This window comes from Giraffa tippelskirchi, chromosome 12 (genome assembly GCF_054371585.1).
Source record: "Giraffa tippelskirchi isolate mGirTip1 chromosome 12, T2T-mGirTip1v1.2.pri, whole genome shotgun sequence".
In the NCBI taxonomy this organism is placed as follows: Eukaryota; Metazoa; Chordata; class Mammalia; order Artiodactyla; family Giraffidae; genus Giraffa; species Giraffa tippelskirchi.
The window spans coordinates 119,726,406-119,746,901 of record NC_137286.1 but is presented as its reverse complement, the minus strand read 5'-3'; the positions used below and the strand labels follow the sequence as shown (position 1 = coordinate 119,746,901).

General features: G+C 38.1%; 1 protein-coding gene across 9 annotated transcripts in view; it reads left to right on the top strand.

Annotated features, from left to right (window-relative positions):
• The window catches only part of MYCBP2 (MYC binding protein 2), a 256,043-nt gene that overhangs the window by 211,717 nt on the left and 23,830 nt on the right, over positions 1–20,496 (top strand). For 7 of the 9 annotated variants that reach the window (XM_081550023.1, XM_081550022.1, XM_081550021.1 and 4 more), the window contains 13 exons: positions 1,684–3,327; positions 4,289–4,458; positions 5,569–5,813; positions 6,732–6,899; positions 8,059–8,216; positions 9,517–9,716; positions 10,745–10,894; positions 12,210–12,370; positions 13,382–13,538; positions 13,705–13,929; positions 16,114–16,179; positions 16,974–17,213; positions 17,535–17,633. In XM_081550023.1, the coding sequence (XP_081406149.1) occupies positions 1,684–3,327; positions 4,289–4,458; positions 5,569–5,813; positions 6,732–6,899; positions 8,059–8,216; positions 9,517–9,716; positions 10,745–10,894; positions 12,210–12,370; positions 13,382–13,538; positions 13,705–13,929; positions 16,114–16,179; positions 16,974–17,213; positions 17,535–17,633 (3,683 nt within the window). The remainder of the gene's footprint in view (positions 1–1,683; positions 3,328–4,288; positions 4,459–5,568; positions 5,814–6,731; positions 6,900–8,058; positions 8,217–9,516; positions 9,717–10,744; positions 10,895–12,209; positions 12,371–13,381; positions 13,539–13,704; positions 13,930–16,113; positions 16,180–16,973; positions 17,214–17,534; positions 17,634–20,496) is intronic. The other 2 variants (XM_081550017.1, XM_081550015.1) reach the window with 2 other exon arrangements.

Genomic DNA, 20,496 nt, shown 5'->3' with positions numbered 1-20,496 from the left:
TCAAAACTTTTAAAACCCAAATGAAGAAGATACACATTAGTTAGTTAGCATATGGCTTTACCACATTTAACTAACTTGGCATTTTTTCAATATATGAAATGTATTTTGGAAAAGTAACTTTTTCAGCAGGATTCATTTATAATTTGACATATATATGTCAGGAAGAAATAATTGTGCATTATTTATGCACCTAGACTCCCAATAGGTATTCAGCTGTCACCACTTAACAGATCTTAAAAAAATACTCACCATTAGTTGAAGCATAGGAATATGATATAGAGCAGCCCACCTTCTGACCCTCTGCATATAACAAGCAATGTTTGCTGGCATGTGATAAATGGTGTTCCTGATATTTGAAAGAGTCTATTGCTTAGCCAATCACAGTGGAGATTTCCTTTGTGAGGAATTGTGCATCATTAATTAGGAAGCACGCCCCTTTCAGAAAATTCACAAATTGATCTTGTAGAGAGAGATGCCAAGTATAAAGGATTAACTACTTATTTGCTTGGATTCACCATTATGTATGGTTTAGCTTATGAAATAAATGTGATGATGAAGGCATTTCCAGTGTCAGAGTGACAAAAATGAATTAGTCACTCCGAATTAGCGGAAAGAACTAGGCTGATGTCTAATTCTACCAAATGCAATGTTTTGGCTTATAAAATCTGACCCTTACACAACAATGGCTACTGTCATCTCTGCCCTGTTGTGGTGCTAGCCATAATGAATTTCCAGAGAATCTGAAAATTATGACTAGCAGAAGGGGAAAAAACTAAGAAAATAGGAGTTTATTTACTCACTTAACAAATATTTATTGCACATTTACTATATTGACCCATTCTTGACATGACATCAGTGAAAGGTAGTAACACAAAAATATCAACCTTTGTGAACCTTCCATGAGGAGGCAGATTCTATGGCAAAACTCTCTTGACAGATTATTAACTAAAGTGTGACTGTAAACACACACACACACACATGCAAGCAAGCCCCAAAACACTTTACTGCTTTTATCCAAGCTTGTTCATTTCCCTTTAAAAAAGAAAAAGAATGAACTGCAATGTAACCAGTTAACAAATTCTTCTCAATTTACTAAGTATCCTTTTTCCAAAAAATATGAATACTTCTAGCAAGATTTATGGATTTTCAGTTTTTTGTGCCAGTTGAGTCACTGTAATCAGATTGCTTTCCTCCTAACAGTAATATCACTTGCAGTAAAGGAAGGAGTTTTGATTTTAGGGAGGAAAGGTAATCCTAAAGGCTGTACCACTTACCGACAGCAAAGACATCCTTGCTGTAGTACCTCTAAAGAAAGCATGAAACAGTAGGAGGGAGAGACACTGAATGAGGGCCAGGATGCCAAAAACAAATGGTTTGCATGTAGAAACACCTAGTGCTTTGCTTAGGAAAGAGCGAGATTATTTTTCTTTTTATCCTTTTTCTGTTAGCATTCAGATGTTAGTAATAAATTATTCTAATCCAATCACAAGAATATTAGAATTATAAAATATAATTGAACTTTGTTGAGAAATCATTCCCCGTTCCCCTTTTTTCTTTAAATATTTTTGTCTGTGAAAAGCAACACAAATTTTTTTAGTAATTTTTTATTTCATGGTTTAGTAGATAAATCATCAGTAAGTTATAATTATATTAACAAGTTTCACTATGAAATGGACCATACAGGTGACCGAGGAACCATCTCAACATCTCCTAGACCAGTCTGTACATCAGGAAAATCAGAACTGTCCTCCAAACACAGCAGAACACTTAAACCTGATGGACGTATGAGCCGGACTACTGCTGACCAGAAGAAGCCAAGGGGTACAGAAGGGCTATCGGCTAGTGAATCTCTCATGTTGAAATCTGATGCTGCAAAGTTGCGGTCAGATTCTCATAGTCGATCATTGTCCCCCAACCACAACACCTTGCAGACACTAAAATCTGACGGGAGGATGTCATCTGGCTTCAGAGCGGAGTCCCCAGGCCCAGGTTCTCGGTCATCCTCTCCCAAGCCAAAGACGCTCCCAGCCAATAGGTCTAGCCCATCTGGTGCTAGTTCTCCGCGATCCTCCTCACCGCATGATAAAAATCTACCTCAGAAAAGCACTGCTCCCATTAAGACGAAACTCGATCCTCCCCGGGAACGCTCCAAATCGGACTCTTACACCCTTGATCCAGATACCCTCCGCAAGAAGAAAATGCCCCTCACAGAACCCTTGAGGGGGCGATCAACATCACCAAAACCAAAACCAGTACCAAAGGATTCTAAAGATTCCCCTGGATCCGAAAACAGAGCTCCCTCTCCCCACGTGGTACAAGAAAACCTCCACAGTGAGGTGGTTGAAGTCTGTACCTCAAGTACTTTAAAAACCAATAGCCTAACAGACAGTACCTGTGATGAAAGCAGTGAATTTAAGAGTGTGGATGAAGGTTCAAATAAAGTGCATTTCAGCATAGGAAAAGCACCACTGAAAGAGGAACAGGAAATGAGGGCGTCCCCCAAAATAAGTCGAAAATGTGCTAACAGGCACACCAGGCCCAAAAAGGAAAAATCCAGCTTTCTCTTCAAAGGAGAGGGATCCAAACCTTTGGAGCCAGCCAAACAAGCCATGTCCCCTTCCGTGGCTGAGTGCGCCCGGGCTGTCTTCGCCTCTTTCCTGTGGCACGAAGGCATAGTACATGACGCCATGGCTTGTTCTTCTTTCTTAAAATTTAATCCAGACCTTTCCAAAGAACACGCTCCTATAAGAAGTAGCTTAAACAGCCAGCAGCCTACAGAAGAAAAGGAAACCAAATTAAAAAATAGACACTCGCTGGAAATATCATCAGCACTGAATATGTTTAATATTGCACCTCATGGGCCAGACATATCTAAAATGGGTAGCATCAACAAAAATAAAGTGTTGTCCATGCTGAAGGAACCCCCTCTGCATGAAAAATGTGAAGACGGGAAAGCTGAGGCCACTTTTGAGATGTCCACGCACCACGCGACAAAGTCGAAGTCGCCGCTCCCCTTGACGCTGCAGCACCTGGTGGCTTTCTGGGAGGACATCTCTTTGGCCACTATCAAGGCAGCTTCCCAGAATATGATTTTCCCAAGTCCCGGTTCTTGTGCAGTCCTTAAAAAGAAAGAGTGTGAGAAAGAGAATAAAAAGGCGAAAAAAGAAAAGAAGAAAAAAGAGAAGACCGAAGTCCGGCCCAGGGGTAATCTCTTTGGGGAGATGGCCCAGCTGGCGGTAGGGGGACCAGAGAAAGACACCATCTGTGAGCTGTGTGGGGAGTCCCACCCGTATCCAGTGACATACCACATGAGGCAGGCTCACCCAGGTAAGCGGGGTGACGGGTACCCATGAGCACCTTGCGTGACACACAGATGCGGTAGCTTCTGGCTTCAGCTGTTCCATGAATTACCTTAAAGTACAGGGAAACTTTTGCCCAGAATTTATAGTTTTCTTAGAATTTAATTTTTAAAGTGCTTTATCAATACAGTATAAGTTTTGTGGAGAGTAGGTAAAGAAATTCTAATACTGTGATGGCAAAGCAGTTTAGTGCTGTTTCATTTTAGTGTATCATATTCTGAGATATTGTTAACTTTTAAAATATTTTACATGTTACCCAAAGGATTGCTGTCTCACACAGTAGAAATAACTGTCCAAACACACAGGAGAGGTCTCAACATTAAGTCTCCTTTAACTGTATTGTTTTCCTGTTCAAAACTACAAATTAAATTAGATTATATTGATTTCTATAGGCCTCTTCCTGTGAAAGAGATTATCAACTGTTTCCTCAGAAGACAGTACTTTAGATAAATGTAACTATTTCTATAACAATTGATTAGTATTGCAAAATTCACCTATTACAGATTTAGGTAGATGCTTTTCTCTTCCTACATATTACACTGAAACCTTTTGTAAAATATGTAATCTGTAAAATTTACCATTCATACAGAATGTTTTATATCTATTTTGTCCAAATTTATGGCACGCTTAAATAAATCTAAATGTTCTCACGTCTTATATTTCTTTTCATCTGCCTATATAGAGTATCTTCAGTATTTTAGACATCATTCAGTTGATTACTTTCTGGTCACGCATCCAAGTTTGCTGATATAACTAACAGCCTGTGGGGGAGGGCGGGGGGGGTGTAGAAAATGTCAAAAAGTTAGATATTTGCTTCAGTACTTTGCTTACTTTGAGAAGGGAACTCTGTCATTTATACATAGGTAGCAAGCATCAGACTATTAAGGACACTTAGGTGTTCAGTATCTATTTATGTTCTTACTTCAAAGGCTGTGGCCGGTATGCTGGTGGACAAGGTTACAATAGCATTGGGCACTTCTGTGGCGGATGGGCTGGTAACTGTGGCGACGGTGGCATAGGGGGAAGCACATGGTATCTGGTGTGTGATCGCTGCAGAGAAAAATACCTCCGAGAGAAACAGGCTGCTGCCCGGGAGAAGGTAGTTTTATTTTGTTCTGGCTATACTGTGAATGATAAAGATAAACCTTATAAAAATCTCTTTTTAGTAACATGGAAGCTTACATTCTCATATGTAAAACTGATAGCCAATGGGGATTTGCTGCACAACTCTGGAAGCTCAAACAGGAGTTCTGTAACAACTAGAGGGGTGGGCTGAGGAGGGTGGCGGGAGGGAGGTTCAAAAGGGAGGGGACATATATATACCTGTGACTGATGCATGTTGATATTTGACAGAAAAGAACAAAATTCTGTAAAGCAATTACCCTTCAATTAAAAAAAAAAAGCAACAGAGGCTTTGTAACAACCTAGAGGGTTGGGATGGGGAGGGAGATAGGAGGGAGGTTAAGAGAGAGAGAAAAAAAAAATCTCTTTTTAGGATCATGTCATCAGACAGCTTCATATAGTTGATATTAAAGATCAGCTTTTATAATAGGAATAATATACAAATTAGATTTATGCACCAGGTCAGCTGTTTTTAATGACAAAAACAAATTATGTCTTGGGATAACACAAAACAACTATCATGTAGCATGCATACCCTGTTGACAGATGTAATTTTTTATTACTTGTGTGCTATTCAGTCACCTGCTTACATATCATATACATAGCTTTCCCTCTTCACCTTTTCTCTCTCTTAATTCTCTTTTCCTTTTCCTTCTCTTTTACTGCTGTTTATTTCCTCTCTATTTTTCTTAATCCCTAGTTATATTGAGGATTTATGGAAAGGGAGGATCATTCACATTAGTGACGCACCTAACTGAAAATATTTGCCACATACAAACACACACACACACACACACACACACACAAGTTATTTACTCTTTTATTTAAATAATTACGTTTAGATTTTACTAGTTAGGTTTATAACTTTCCCCAAAAAGAGAAAAAAATACAGTTTGTATTTGATATAAATTAGTTTCAATCAGTTCAGAAACATGAAGTGAATGTTGTTTTTGGTAATCACTATTATTATTTTAAAGTAGTTCTACAAGTGTTTAATAATTCTTGTTAACAACTCAAAAATATTTAGGTTAAGAAATCTCACATTTGAATGTAAGTAGGAAAAGATCCCTAAAAATTCTCCTTCCAGGTCAAGCAGTCTAGGAGGAAGCCGATGCAAGTCAAGACTCCACGTGCCTTGCCCACCATGGAAGCCCACCAGGTGATTAAAGCGAACGCCCTCTTCCTGCTATCGCTGAGCAGCGCTGCCGAACCCAGCATTCTGTGTTACCATCCAGCAAAGCCATTCCAGTCTCAGCTCCCCAGCGTGAAAGAGGGCATTTCCGAGGACCTTCCTGTTAAAATGCCTTGTCTCTACCTGCAGACATTAGCTAGGTAATGTCACTTGGCTGTTTTTTTTAAATCACTTTGGAAATTGCCTGCTGGCATGTCTTACCAACCAGCAGTTCCATTTTGAGAAGCAGAGTTATGTAGTTTGTTTGTTTGTTTTTGTACTTATAATTCAATAAAATGAACAGGAAACAAAAATGAAAATGTGAGACTAAGTACATTTGGGACCTTGGAAAAAATCACCAGGAATGCCAAGTGCAACAAGCCTTCAGCTTCAGTCACCTGCTTATTGTACTTAGACTAGCACCTCTGTGTTCCAGTTTGAAAAGGATAGAATCAAATGGTAAAACATGTAAAAATTCATGGCATACTCTAATTATGAATTTTACAATTTTTAGCCCTTTGGGGAATAGATCTATCCCCCCTAACCCATGAAACATTTCATATATCTCTACTATTTTTCAAATTTCGCTCTAACATGTGTTCCTACCATAAAGGTCACTGCCTATACTCCAGTAGGCCGTGCAAGAAATGTCATCAGCCTGAAGCAAGACAGTGATGATGGGGAAACAAGAAGAGAAAATAGTGAAAGGGAACCTAGCATCCACAGGCCTGAAGGACTGGTCATGGCCAAGGGCTGAGCCCTCTGTGACACCAAGATATTTTAGCTTAAGACACCCAGATAGCTGGTGGCATCACTCACTGAAACACTGGAAGATGGAAAAGTTCTCAAAAGGAAAGAAATTCAATTTTGGATTTGAAATGTTTGTGGTACCTGGAATATACCTATGTGTAAAATTATCAGCCTTTTATTTCTTCCTCCTTACATCTGCTGCAATTTTAATACTTTACACTCCTCGATTATAGATGTATGAGTTGTTTTTGCTTTTACAAAGGAGGTTAAAAATGGAAAGTGTCTGTATTACCATCATACTTTAAGTTACTGGGTTTGATTTAATGCAGGCATCATCATGAAAATTTCGTGGGCTATCAAGATGACAACCTATTCCAGGATGAAATGAGGTACCTGCGTTCAACGTCTGTGCCGGCCCCGTACATATCAGTAACTCCTGATGCGAGTCCCAACGTATTTGAAGAACCCGAGAGCAACATGAAGTCCATGCCACCCAGGTATTTGAGTTACTGTATTTCTATTGAGTCCAGTGTTTGGTGGAAGAGAGACTTTAAATAGAAGAGAATGCTCTAGAAGTTCTTTCATATTCATGCATCCCTCCATCTCAGGAAGGAAGTCATGTCAACTGTCCTGACTGTTAGAGCAGTAAGAAAAGGCATGCATTCGTGAATCAGGTGAGGTCCTTGATAGCAGATCCAGTTGGAGAGAAAAGATCGTCTTTACTCCAGTTAGTTAAATACAACATTTATCATCTATTCAAACAAGAATGTGCCTCACTTAGGCAGTGAGGACACAACATGGCCAGAGTTAGCCAGTTACTAGAAAATATATAAGCTTTACTGAGGGCCATAGGATTTGAAACCAATGGAAAAGAAACAAAAAGAATATTTTGCAAATTTGTCTTAGAAAGTAAAGAAAGGTGTTTATCTTTTTCTTTAAAATGCCCCAATAAAAGAAATTATATAACCACCTTAATACTTTTGTAACTGTTTTTTAATGTTGTATAGTTAAAAAAGAAAAAAAAAAAAAAAAAGAGGTTGGTTTCCTACAGCCCTCCTGAAAACCACTGAGTTCTCAGATAGTTTTAAATATAGTATAACTGAGGCTAGAAACCAGTTTGTCACCTCTCAGCACACTGTGGTATGGCTGTGCTCTGAATAGAGCTTTGGGTAGCACCTCCAGAGAATGAGAAACCTCATAGAACACTCAGACCCAGAGGAAAATTGCATCCTTTCACTTTCCCTCTTACTAGGTTTCCTCATATATATATCTACTTTCTTCCTATTCAGTGCTGTTATGAATATATCTGCCTGTTTTTCCTGAATATCATGACATTGTCTTCCACCACAGTGCTTTTGCTTCTGAAAGAAGCTTAGAATATTTGATGCCTTTTCTTCTTTTTCATTTAAAATGCAAAGTAGATTTAAGAGAAGCAAAAGTTTTAAGATGCAGTTCTGAAATCGGTCAAAATGTGATTACATTTGAAAAGATCAAATTATGGCTTAAAAAGAGATTGTCAAGTTGGCTTTGAATTTGTTTTCTTCCACATGGATTACAGGTTCACACATTTGACTACGCTGTTATAAACTAAGTAAATACAGTGTCACCTCATTCCCTTTTTCTCCTGAGTTATCTGTCACCTTGTTCTATCTGCAGTTTGGAAACTAGTCCCATAACTGATACTGATCTCGCAAAGAGAACTGTCTTCCAAAGATCCTACTCCGTTGTTGCTTCTGAATATGATAAACAGCACTCCATCTTACCTGCACGAGTTAAAGCCATTCCTCGGAGAAGAGTTAACAGTGGAGACACTGGTAAGTATAAAGATAAAAAAGAAGATTGAGTGATCCTAATGATTTTATTCGTAGATTTTTTAATCTAATTTTTGAAGACGGAGGAATAGATTAATTTTAAATCATGGTAAACATTCCTTCTGTGTGACACAGCCATAAATGTGCCTCTCTAAATTTTACATCTTAGTTGGAAGAGACACCCAGAGATCATGCACTATTATTCAAGAATAAACTGATCTTTAAAATATATTACTTGTTAGGTATCTAAGCTGAATATTGCTACCATTATCCCTCCCACTAAGCTTCAGTAAATCAGCAGTTCCAGTGACTTGACACTGTCACAATGATATTCTCAATAGAAACTTGTTAACTCTTGTAAGTACTACCACTCAAACAGATAATAAAAACTGGAGATATGGCTAGCTCTTAATCAGTAAAAAAATTTTAGATAATCTGGACTAATTAGTATCAGCAGCCCCAAATTGAGGCAAATTGATTCTGTCTCAAGAATATAGAAAGAAATCCAAGAAGCAAAAGATAACATGTTAGTGATTTATCAGGCCAACTACTTACTAAATGAAGATCTGACCTAATATTTTTAAGTAGATGATTATGTATCTTATTGAAAATCTTCTAGGAAAATATTGAGGATATATTCAACAAGTATCTTTGAGCTCTTATTGACATACCGTTTGTTACAAAGCTGCTGCTGCTGCTAAGTCGCTTCAGTTGTGTCCAACTCTGCGACCGCATAGACGGCAGCCCACCAGGCGCCCCCGTCCCTGGGATTCTCCAGGCAAGAACACTGGAGTGGGTTGCCATTTCCTTCTCCAATGCAGGAAAGTGAAAAGTGAAAGTGAAGTCGCTCAGTTGTGTCCGACTCTTCTCGACCCCATGGACTGCAGCCTACCAGGCTCCTCTGTCCATGGGATTTTCCAGGCAAGAGTACTGGAGTGGGTTGCCATTGCCTTCTCTGTTACAAAGCAGTCCTTTAGCAAATGCTGGGGATAAGATGTAGATTCTATTTGGGGAGAAAATAAATCACATTTTGTATAGTGTTACAGAAAGTATGAACTTTAGATTCAGACCTGGGTTCAAAACTCACCTCTGCAACTTAATAGGTATAAAACTTTAAGTAAGATATTTAGATCTGAGCTTCAGTAAAAAATTTAAATTATTAAGATTTGTGTCAAATGCAAAACCAAAAACAACCCCAAAGACACTTAAGTGAATAAGCTGAATACTGTTTTTTGATATCACCTTAAATATATTAATATGTGTTGCCTATGAAAATTGATACTTTTTTTTTTCCTTCAAACAGAAGTGGGTTCTTCACTCTTGAGGCATCCGTCTCCCGAGCTGTCCCGGCTCATCTCAGCCCACAGCTCCCTCTCCAAAGGAGAACGGAACTTCCAGTGGCCAGTCTTAGCCTTTGTTATACAGCATCATGATTTAGAAGGTCTGGAAATAGCAATGAAACAGGCATTAAGGAAATCTGCTTGTCGAGTTTTTGCTATGGAGGTAAGAACACATGAATAGGATTGTTGATTCATTCATCGTAAGCTTCATATGATGATTCTGTTTAATGATGTCAGTTTTCTACTGAACAGAAATTGTGATAAATTAAGAGACCTCAGTGAATAGGAACAACAAAATTGTGTTTACAACAAAATTAAACTCCTAGGTTTAGGAATACAAATGAATTTGAGTTTCATAGTTAAGCACTCTGAAAGACTTAATTTCTGCATTGCTTTAGTATCTGAATCCTGATAATATCTTTTTAAAAAAGCTTTTTATAATCACAGTGTCATTTCAGTTAGAGTAGTCATGCAAAAGAGATCAGAAATAGGGCTTTTGAGTTATAAATTTAACAATGATAATTTATCTGGGTATCTGTTCTCTGAAAATGGATCACTGTATATCCTAGACTTGTACATATAACAAATCTTTTTTCTTTATCATGAGTAGGAAGTAACCTGCCATTCATCAGTGGGAACCGCATGAATCTATATTTAAGTAAATAGCAGCTTGTATAGAACTTAAGAAACGTTCTAAATGCATGTTGATCCTAAATGCAAGTTGGAAAAAATATGCTTGGGTAAATTAATATTCAGACAAATTTTTGAAATGAAAAGTGGTTTGGAAAAGTATTTTGCAATTGCATTTCATAGGTATTATTTTCCCTACTGTTAATTTTTTAATTAGGGCCAAAATTATTGACAGTATAAGTTCAGTGTACTTTCAGTAAAATGACAGTCTTCCTAGAGTCTTCCCTTAAAATACTTGAGTTCCAGAAGGTTCTCTTTATCTTGGACTTATTTTACATTGCTTATGCAGGCTTTCAGGCTTCCCTTGTGGCTCAGCTGGTAAAGAATCCACCTGCGACTCAGGAGACCTGGGTGCGATCCCTGGGTTGGGAAGATCTCCTGGAGAAGGGAAAGGCTACCCACTCCAATATTCTGGCCTGGAGAATTCCATGGACTGTATAGTCCATGGGGTCGCAAAGAGTCAGACACGACTGAGCGACTTTCACTTTCTCTTTCTTACAGGCTTTCAACTGGCTTCTGTGTAACGTCATCCAGACCACTTCTCTCCATGATATTCTATGGCATTTCGTGGCATCTCTGACTCCTGCTCCAGTGGAACCAGAGGAAGAAGAGGATGAGGAAAATAAAACGAACAAAGAAAATGCAGAACAAGTGAGTGAGAGTCTTGGTTTTTTATTTGTACATATTTTTATAGAAGAGTCGAACTCTCTTCAGGTATTACCATAATTTACATGAGCTCATTCACAGATTATATAACCTAAAGGCAAGAATACCAGTTCAGAGCTATGAGCAACATACTAACTATGCTGAGTGAAAGTTTTCTGTCTCCAGAAACGCTGGCAGTCAATTCTGATTTCTCACTAGCCATCACTGTCACACACAAAGCAGTCATTTGGAAGATATATACTGTACAGTGCAATATAAGACTATGAAGGCAACATTATTATAGAGAAGAGCCGTCTGCTTCACAGCATTACTGTAAGGCACAGAGAATGAAAATGAGATTGTGTCTGGACGTGAAATTCAAAAAGTTTGGCTAGAAGAAACTTCAGTTTTATTGGAGGCAGCCTGTATCATGGAAAAGCGTTGAATGTGGACCCTGGAAGCCTGGGTTCCAGCCACATTTATATTTCTGTAGCTGTGATTTATGGATCTCATTTATATTTCTACAGTAAAAAAGTAGAAGACTAAATCCTCAATTTAAAAAGCTGCTAGAATGGATAGAAAAAATCAAAAGTTCGGTACTGTTTATAAGCATCATATCTTTTAAAACATAAGGACAGAGGAAGATTAAAAGTAAAAGGTTAAAAGTACAAAAAGATATACTGGATAAATTACCAATCAGAATTAGGTTGCTACAGCTAGTTTAACATCAGATAAAATAGACTTCAAGACATAATTATCAATAGGGATAAGGAGGCTCTCTACAAAATGATAAAAGAGTAATTCTGTGTCTTCAATGTATGCATGTAGTTAATAAAATAACCTTAAAGATATCAAATGAAAATCAATAGCGCTGCAAGGAAAAATAGAAAATAATCCACAATTACAATGTGAAGTTATCACACTTCCATAAGAGATATCTGTTCCTGTGTAACAGATACCCCAAAATCTACTGAATGGAAACAACTGCTTATTGGCTCCCAACTTTGTGGGCCAGCAGTTTGGGTGGTGGTCAGCTGAAGGGAACGGCTCATTTCTGCTAGTAGATTAGTGAGTACACTGGAATTGATCCTCATATGTGGCATTTATTTGGTTTGGTGATTTTATTTATAGGTGACCTTATCACTTTTTCCTTTAGAAATATAAACATAATTAGTTAATCTTACTGGATGTTTGAGGTATGGTTTGGTTTTGTTGTTTACATTTCTACTACATCAGTATCATTACAGTACACATTTTCTTTTGTGGGAAAAATTCTTTCCAGCTCCCAAACTGATGAACTTGCTTGCCATTTCTGTCTTAGGAGAAAGATACAAGGGTATGTGAGCATCCGCTCTCAGATATAGTGATTGCAGGGGAAGCCGCTCATCCTTTACCACACACGTTTCACCGCCTACTTCAGACTATCTCCGATCTTATGATGTCTCTCCCCAGTGGCAGTTCATTACAGCAGATGGCCCTGAGGTAATCTTATTTCCAAGTGTCCTAAGTACCCTGGAAAAGGAGTTTTCTGAAGCAGTCAAAGCATGAAATGCTTGAAAGACCTCTTTAAATACTTTAGGTAGAAAGAATCCTGTGTTATATGAATGGTGCCTCCCTCATTATGGTTGTAGTTTAGAAGTGCCCCTTGCCTCAGCTCATGCCTGTTGGCCCCTCTATAAATTGTGGATCGTATACTTCTGAGTCCTCTAAATTGTCACAGTCTGAAACCGTCTTCCTCACTTTCCTTTCTCTTCTACCCCAAATGACATGTCTCAGTGCTCCTCAAGAGTAGAAACTTAAATGTTGCAAAAATGGAGAGGGCAATGAAATCTCAAAAACAGAATTCAAAATAGGATTTTGAATTGAAAAGAATATCAAGAGAAATTCAGCCAATCCTAAGACTACATTGAAGAATATCCCCTCCTTTTAAGTCCTCACGGTTACTTTTACATTGTGAACTTTATCATTAGAGCCTCGTACTGGACTACACATATAAGTAAATCCTCCATTGATTTTTATAAAAAATAGGTTGATAGAGTGATTTTGGCTACCCACATTCCTAATGATGAGACCAGCAGAGAAGAGATTCTATAGTGCAAGATTTTTGAAGTACAAAGTGTGTTATACTCTGATGAATTAGTGTAGAATTGTAGGACTAATAAATTTTAAGAGGCTATTATAGTTGGGATAACACTTGTCTACAAAATTGATTTTTACCTTTTTTGCTTTTATAACTTTGATCTTCATGTGTCAGTTTGGCTATATTTAAAATGGATGAACTTTCCTTAGAATTTACATTGTTCAACAGAAATGACGTATGTTTCTCCAAAAAATAGCCAGTAGAAATCATTTTGTTTCTTGAATTTTTAAAATTTCTAATATTGTTATTTTACCTACAGCATTAAGATTAGCTGCAGAGTGCTTTTTGTTTCAAGGAATTTCTTAGAGGTTCCTGAAAATGAATTATTTAATATATTACTTATGCCTTTTTAGGTGCTGGAGTCTGAAATTCAAGCAATCTGATCACCAGTTCCTCCATCAGAGCAATGTCTTTCATCACATTAACAATATTTTGTCAAAATCAGATGATGGAGACAGTGAAGAGAGTTTTAGCATCAGCATACAGTCTGGCTTTGAGGCTATGAGTCAGGTCAGTCATCTAACAGTTATCCTGTTAACACTCAACAAAGTATTGAAGGAGAAACTGAAAATTCCTCCTAAACAATTTGATACTTTTATTTCTATCTCATGCCTATTTTATTATTGTGGAAGATTTCCATTTGAGTGTTACAATTATGTGTATTTGTTTCTGGTAGGAATTGTGCATAGTAATGTGCTTAAAGGACTTAACCAGCATTGTTGACATAAAAACTTCAAGCCGACCTGCCATGATTGGCAGTTTGACAGATGGTTCCACAGAAACCTTTTGGGAGTCAGGAGATGAGGATAAAAACAAAACTAAGAACATCACCATCAACTGTGTAAAAGGCATCAATGCCCGCTATGTATCTGTTCATGTGGACAATTCCCGAGATCTTGGGGTAAGAAAGGAAACTTAACTGTGGTTTGTTAGTTCTTTTCAGACCTTTATTAATCATACAGTCTCATTTCTGAGTTTTAGCAAAAAGGCTTTCATCTGGAACTTCACTAACCAAACAACCTATTTATATTCTCAAAGTAACTCTTAAATCTAAAAACAGATTAATATAACTTGGGGCACTGTGGAATACCCATTTTAAGAAAGGATCTGATTATAAATATATGAAATCTATAGCTAAGCAAAATAAATATCTACTCCATGATTTTTTACTTCCATGCCCTTGTTCAAGTTATTTCCTTGGCCTGCAAGTCCTTCTCTTAAACTCTGCCTTTCAGATTTTTCCCAAGTCTAAGACACAGCAGACAAATCCTCCCCCAGTACCTCTTGTATAAAAGTTACTCTTTTTCCCCTCTGGGTTCATTTTTACCTTACTCTAGTGGCACTTAATGCAGTTTGACCTGTAGTGTAATTAGCCTTCAGTTTTTAATCCTCACCCCCACCGTCACAGGGGAGTTGAGGAGAGTTCCTGGGTTAACCTATGTAATCATACTATATATTCTTCCTAGCTCTAGCCTGTCTACATGTTTCAACTGAATTGAGCACTCTTTAACGAAAAACACTGGAGAAGAAAAAGCATCCTATTTACTTGAGTATTAAGGGCCAAGAAGAATGTAACACCAACTGCCCGATTCCCGTGCTTCTAACCCCATTCTTGAGAAAGAATACTTCTTAGAATTTTTTCCCTCAGAAAGGAAGTGGCCTGCAGATACAGCATTAAAGTCCCCTTGGGCCATTGCCAAGCTGCTCCTGTCCCATTTGTATATTTCCTTTCCCAGGGAGAGCCAAAGTGGTGGATTTGGGTCTCAGATGACCTGAATGGAGAATGCCAACCACAGAAGTTCAGTCTACAGTCAGAGCACTCCTTGCTGTCTGCAGTCACCCCAACTTCTGTCCATCAGCACAGACTGAATAAGGAAAAAAAGGCTTAGCTAATACATCACTCTATCACTAGGTTATCACCTCTTGAGACCCAAGAGGTGGTACAACTACTTTATCTTACTTGAAAGTCAAGTGTAATAAATCAGAACATTTTTCTGACAGGAACTCACTGCTCAGTACAGTGTTATCTTTGATTCATGTTTTAAGCTAGAATATACTTTCCATCAAAACAGTGGTTGCAGTCAATTTAACATTTTGTCTTTTAGGAGAGATAATCATGGTAATATTCATTTTTAACAGATATGCTGACATCAGCTTTTCTTTTAGGAAACCTCCTCTGATTTATACGCATCATTAAGACTTACATAGTGTACTGTGTGTCCGCCAGCCTTCCCACCACACTACCTTAAACACAGCATTTGTTAATTTCAATTGCATCAGCCTATAGCACTTAAAAGTATACAACTCTCCAAGGAATTCATATATCCATCTATTTCTTGATGTACTTGGCGTAAAACTTACTCAGTCTTAAGGTCTCTGACTCTAGTACCAGTATGATTCTTTCCAGTACTTAAAGGTATTAAATTTCTTTTGATACTTTATATGTTAAATGGTCCTCCCCTAGTGTAGCAAAGATCTCAAGGGGATAGAACTCATCGCTCTCATGTGTCCTCCCCCAAGTCCCTATGGCTGTCTGGGGGCATCGTGATACTCGTCCCTATAGCTGTCTGGGGGCATTGTGATACTCACAAAGTATTTGTTGCTTAAGCTACCTGCCTTCCTCCCTTTTACACCAGAGGCAATGAGAATAATAAGAATGGGACATAAGCAGCAAGGTGAATTGTTGAAAGACTTCATGATACAGATAGACTTTAAATGATTAGCTGCTGCTGCTGCTAAGTCGCTTCAGTCGTGTCTGACTCTGTGCGACCCCATAGACAGCAGCCCACCAGGCTCCTCTGTCCCTGGGATTTTCCAGGCAAGACACTGGAGTGGGTTGCCATTTCCTTCTCCACAGAGCCCATAGAGAAGGACTGAAATGTGTGATTCAAGATGGAGTTTGTGAGAATAATAAAAAGACTGGAGTTGTAGGAGCTATGATTGGTTGGACAGATGGAATGAAGTCAGTTAGAAGGACTATAAAAAAGCAGATGAGTTGATATGATACTGATAGGCTGTAAGAAATCACTGTCCGTTCTAGAGCCAGGAACATGGCATAATAACTATTTTGAATTGTTTATTTTAGAATAAAGTCACCTCAATGACCTTCTTAACTGGCAAAGCAGTAGAAGATTTGTGCAGAATAAAGCAGGTAATTAAAACTGTCATTAAATGTTTTTACTGCCCTGGTAGAAATTTCTTCTTCTCAGTCTCCACTGTTGAGTTCTAATTTTGGCATGCCACAGTATTACAGGAAATCATCTCTTTTCAAAACACTAAATTGGCAAATAGACCATGTATGGGAATAGTTATAACCATCTCTGTTCTAAACATCTTACCCATTATTTTTCTAAATGTTCTGTAGTCATGAGTAAGTATACAGTGCCTACAGCCCTCCACCTTGACTTCTGCTCCCCTGTGGAGATTCAGGGTGCCTATTATATAATATTTCTTCAAAAGTAAAACACATTAAGTAACTGCATAGCTAAAATCCTTGCTTTAAATGTGCTTTCGTGTAAAGGTGCACAAAACAGGATTTCATTGCTGATCATGTGAGTATTTCTACTTACAGGCAGTGTAGGTTCAGTCATGAAAATTGTTTTCAGTGGTTTCACTTATGTAACTTGTTCTCGGAAGCCATATAGTGCCTATAATGTAAGCAGACCTGTATTTTAATTCTCAACTCTACCACTTACTAGACTCCTGCCATCTGTGTTAACCTAACTTTCTTCATCTGTAGCTATTATAGTATTGCTTATCTTTACAAGATTTAAATAAGATAATCAGTGTGAAATAATCTAATACACTTTTCTCTGTGTACAATTATTTGTTATTTGAGCTTACTGTTATTAACACTAACATAATAACTACTGTTATTAAGTCTAGGACAGTGATAAAATAGTAATCCACTTGTATCAGGTTTATATCCCTTTTCTGCTCCCCTAGGTTGATCTGGATTCCAGGCACATTGGTTGGGTAACAAGTGAACTTCCAGGAGGGGATAATCACATCATCAAAATTGAATTAAAGGGCCCAGAAAATACACTGAGAGTTCGACAGGTTAAGGTCCTGGGCTGGAAGGATGGCGAAAGCACAAAAATTGCTGGCCAGATCTCAGCCAGTGTGGCCCAGCAAAGGAACTGTGAAGCTGAGACTCTGCGAGTGTTCAGACTTATTACATCTCAAGTGAGTGTCCTTACTACACATGGTCTAGCACAGAATAAAATGAAATGATGTACTACTTCAATAATAATATCAAGAGCTTAACAAAGTAGTTTGTTCAATTTGTTAGAGATTGTTAGCCATAAGTTTGGCCCATTTTTTTCTTCTCATAGCCCAAATTCTTATATTTCATTTTGCTTTCATATTTCTGAAAAGTAGAGGTGTACAGTAAGAATAGCATAGGAATATTATAAAACCTGCAGAATCAGCTGTTGAGTCCTCCAAGCCTTCACAGTGGTAATTCCTGCCATTAGTTTGCTCTCACCTCCCTGTCTTCTTCACCAGGTATTTGGAAAGCTCATCTCTGGAGATGCAGAACCCACACCAGAACAAGAGGAAAAAGCACTGTTGTCATCACCTGAAGGAGAGGAAAAAGTATACAATGTATTTATTTATATTCTAAAAATATTTATTTCCCTATTCCATTTTCTTTTGTTCAGTAGAATAATCCATGCATTCCTACATATTTTAATGTGTATGTGATACTAGTTTCTGAGTAGTTAATATTTTTTACTTTAATTAGAAAGAAGATGAAGGAACTATCAGAAGATACTCACTTTTTGCTCTTGTATGATCTAGCTAGTATTTTAAGTAACAACAAAATTTGCTCTGAACCTTGGGCTGTTTTGTTTAAATGTTGGCATTTGTAAAATCAGCTTCATTGTTGACTGTGCTGTGCAGTTTCCTCCATCTTCTCTGTCCTTCACAGTTCAGCTCAAAAATACTGTCTTCTCCATGAGCCTTAAAGAAGGTTCATGGCGAAGACACAAAAGAAGTATTTCCTCTGCTAAACTTCACAGTAATTTCTGTGTCTCTTGATTTCTCTCTTGTTGAGTTTATTTGTATACATGGTTTATTGTTGTTCAGTTACCCAGTCATGTCCGACTGTTCGCGACCCCATGGACTACAACACTCCAGGCCTCTCTGTCCCTCCCCATCTCCCAAAGTTTGCCCAAGTCCACGTCCAAGATACATACATGGCTTGTATCTTCTATTTAATCAAAGCTTCCTAAAGACAAAGTACATGTCTGGTTTGTCTTTATATCCACCATGGCGTAAACCCACACGTGTGCAGTGAATTTTTATTGGAATAGCCTGTCCTTTATATTGTTCTTGAAATTTCTTCTAAAGTGCATTTGCCTGACTTATTTGGTCTAAACTAAAGCACTGTATCTAAGAAGAGAACTTCATCCATTTTCAAAAAGAGAAGTCAACCATGACTAGTCTTCATATTCTTGTGTATTTATTAATAGATGAGATGCTATAAATACTCATCTTGACAGTTCTTTGAAAGATATTTTCAAGGACTTACCTAAGCTAACTCTGTGCCTTCCGATACAGAGGCAACTAAATCATCCACATTTTTCTATCAGGAATCTGTTTATAAAAAAAAAAAGATTTCACAACTCTGGTAATTATTTTTCAGCATCTTTTGGAGATAGCATTTTGACAGCTACAAGACTGAGTACTCATTAAATCAACTGAATTTTAGCAAATGGCAGTTGTTTGCTTAACAACCTTGAGAACTGGTATCAAGCTCTCAAAAAACTTGCCTTCTGTTCTTAAACATGAACAGTCCATCCCCTCCCTCCCAAAACAGATCATCAGGGATGCTCTCTAGTATATAATCACTGTATTAAATATGTGAAAAATTGCACACGTCATAGAATTTCAGAGTATGTTGAGGTTATTGTCCCTGGAGTGGACAGAGAAGGCTTCTTGGAGGATATTAGACTTTGAGTTAGACCTGAAAGAGAATGCATGAAAGTTAGATTAAAAAGATGAGAGGATGGGAGCATAAAAGAGGCTGGCCAAACGTAGGAGAGTGTATGCTGAGGCATTGGGGATGAGTGGGAAAGGTTTGCTAGTGGTTGGATACCAGTGAGATAATGTAATTTTTAAGGGAAGCATTTTTTAAGTCAGATTTTTGAAGTAAAACTTACATACAAAATCATCCTTTTAAAAAATTGTCTGTTTTGAATTTTGACCAGTGTGTAGAGTGGTGAAACCATCACAAGAAATTTTTAAAACCCATCCCTCCCAGAATTTCCCATCATTCCTCTGCATTCAGCCCTCTCATCTCATTCCTCCCCCATGGCAACCGCTGAACTATTTTCTGCTTATTTTCTTCCCTATAGTATGGCCATTTCCTGGTGGCTCAGATGGTCAAGAATCTGCATGCAATGAGGGAGACCCCAGTTCGATCCCTGGGTGGGGAAGATCCCCTGGAGAAGGAAATGGCAACCCACTCCAGAATTCTGGCCTGGAAATTCCCATGGATGGAGGAGCCTGGCAGGCTACAGTCCATGGGGTCCCAAAGAGTTGGACATGACTGAGCGACTTCACTTTTTCTAGTATTGCTTTTCCCCAGGTTTTAATGGAACAGTATAGAAAGTAGCCTTTTTGTCTGATTTTTTATAGGTAGTATAAGAACATGTATCAGTTGTTTGTTCTTTTGGTTGCTGAGGAGTATTCCATTGTATGAGTTTACCATAGTTTATTTATCATTTCACAAATTTCTGATAGATGTTTGGATTATTTCCTCTATTTAGCTATTATTAATAAAACTGCTGTCAACGTTAGCATGCAGATCTTTGTATGGACATGTTTTCATTTCTCTTGGGTAGGTACCTGTGAGTAGGATTGCTGTATAATAAGTATATGTTTAACTTCCTAGGAAACTGCAAACTCTTTCCAAAGTGATTAAGCCATTTTACATTTTTACCAACAAAGTATTTCCGGTTGCTCCACATCTCCTTGACAATACCTGATACTATCACTCTTTTTAATTTTATACATTCTTATAGGTATATACTTGTATCTTGTGTTTTTGTTTTTTAAATAATTTTGATTATTCATTCATTTATTTTTGGCTGTGCTGGATCTTTGTTGCTGCTGGGCTTTTCTGTAGTTGCAGCGAGCAGGGGGCTACTCTAGAGATAGGTGCACTTGCTTCTCATTGCGGTGGCTTCTCCTGCTGCGCAGCACGAATGCTAGAGCCTGTGGGCTCAGCAGCTGTGGTTCCTGGGCTCTAGAGCACAGGCTCAGTAGTTGTGGTGCATGGACTTAGTTCTAAGCTCTTTGACGTGTGGGATCCTCCCCGACCAGGGATCTAACCTGTGTCTCCTGTATTAGCAGGCAGATTCTTTACCACTGAGCCATCAGGGAAGCCCCTTGTTGTGGTTTTAACATGGATTTCACCAGTGACTAATAATATTGAGTATATTTTCATGTATATTTGCCATCT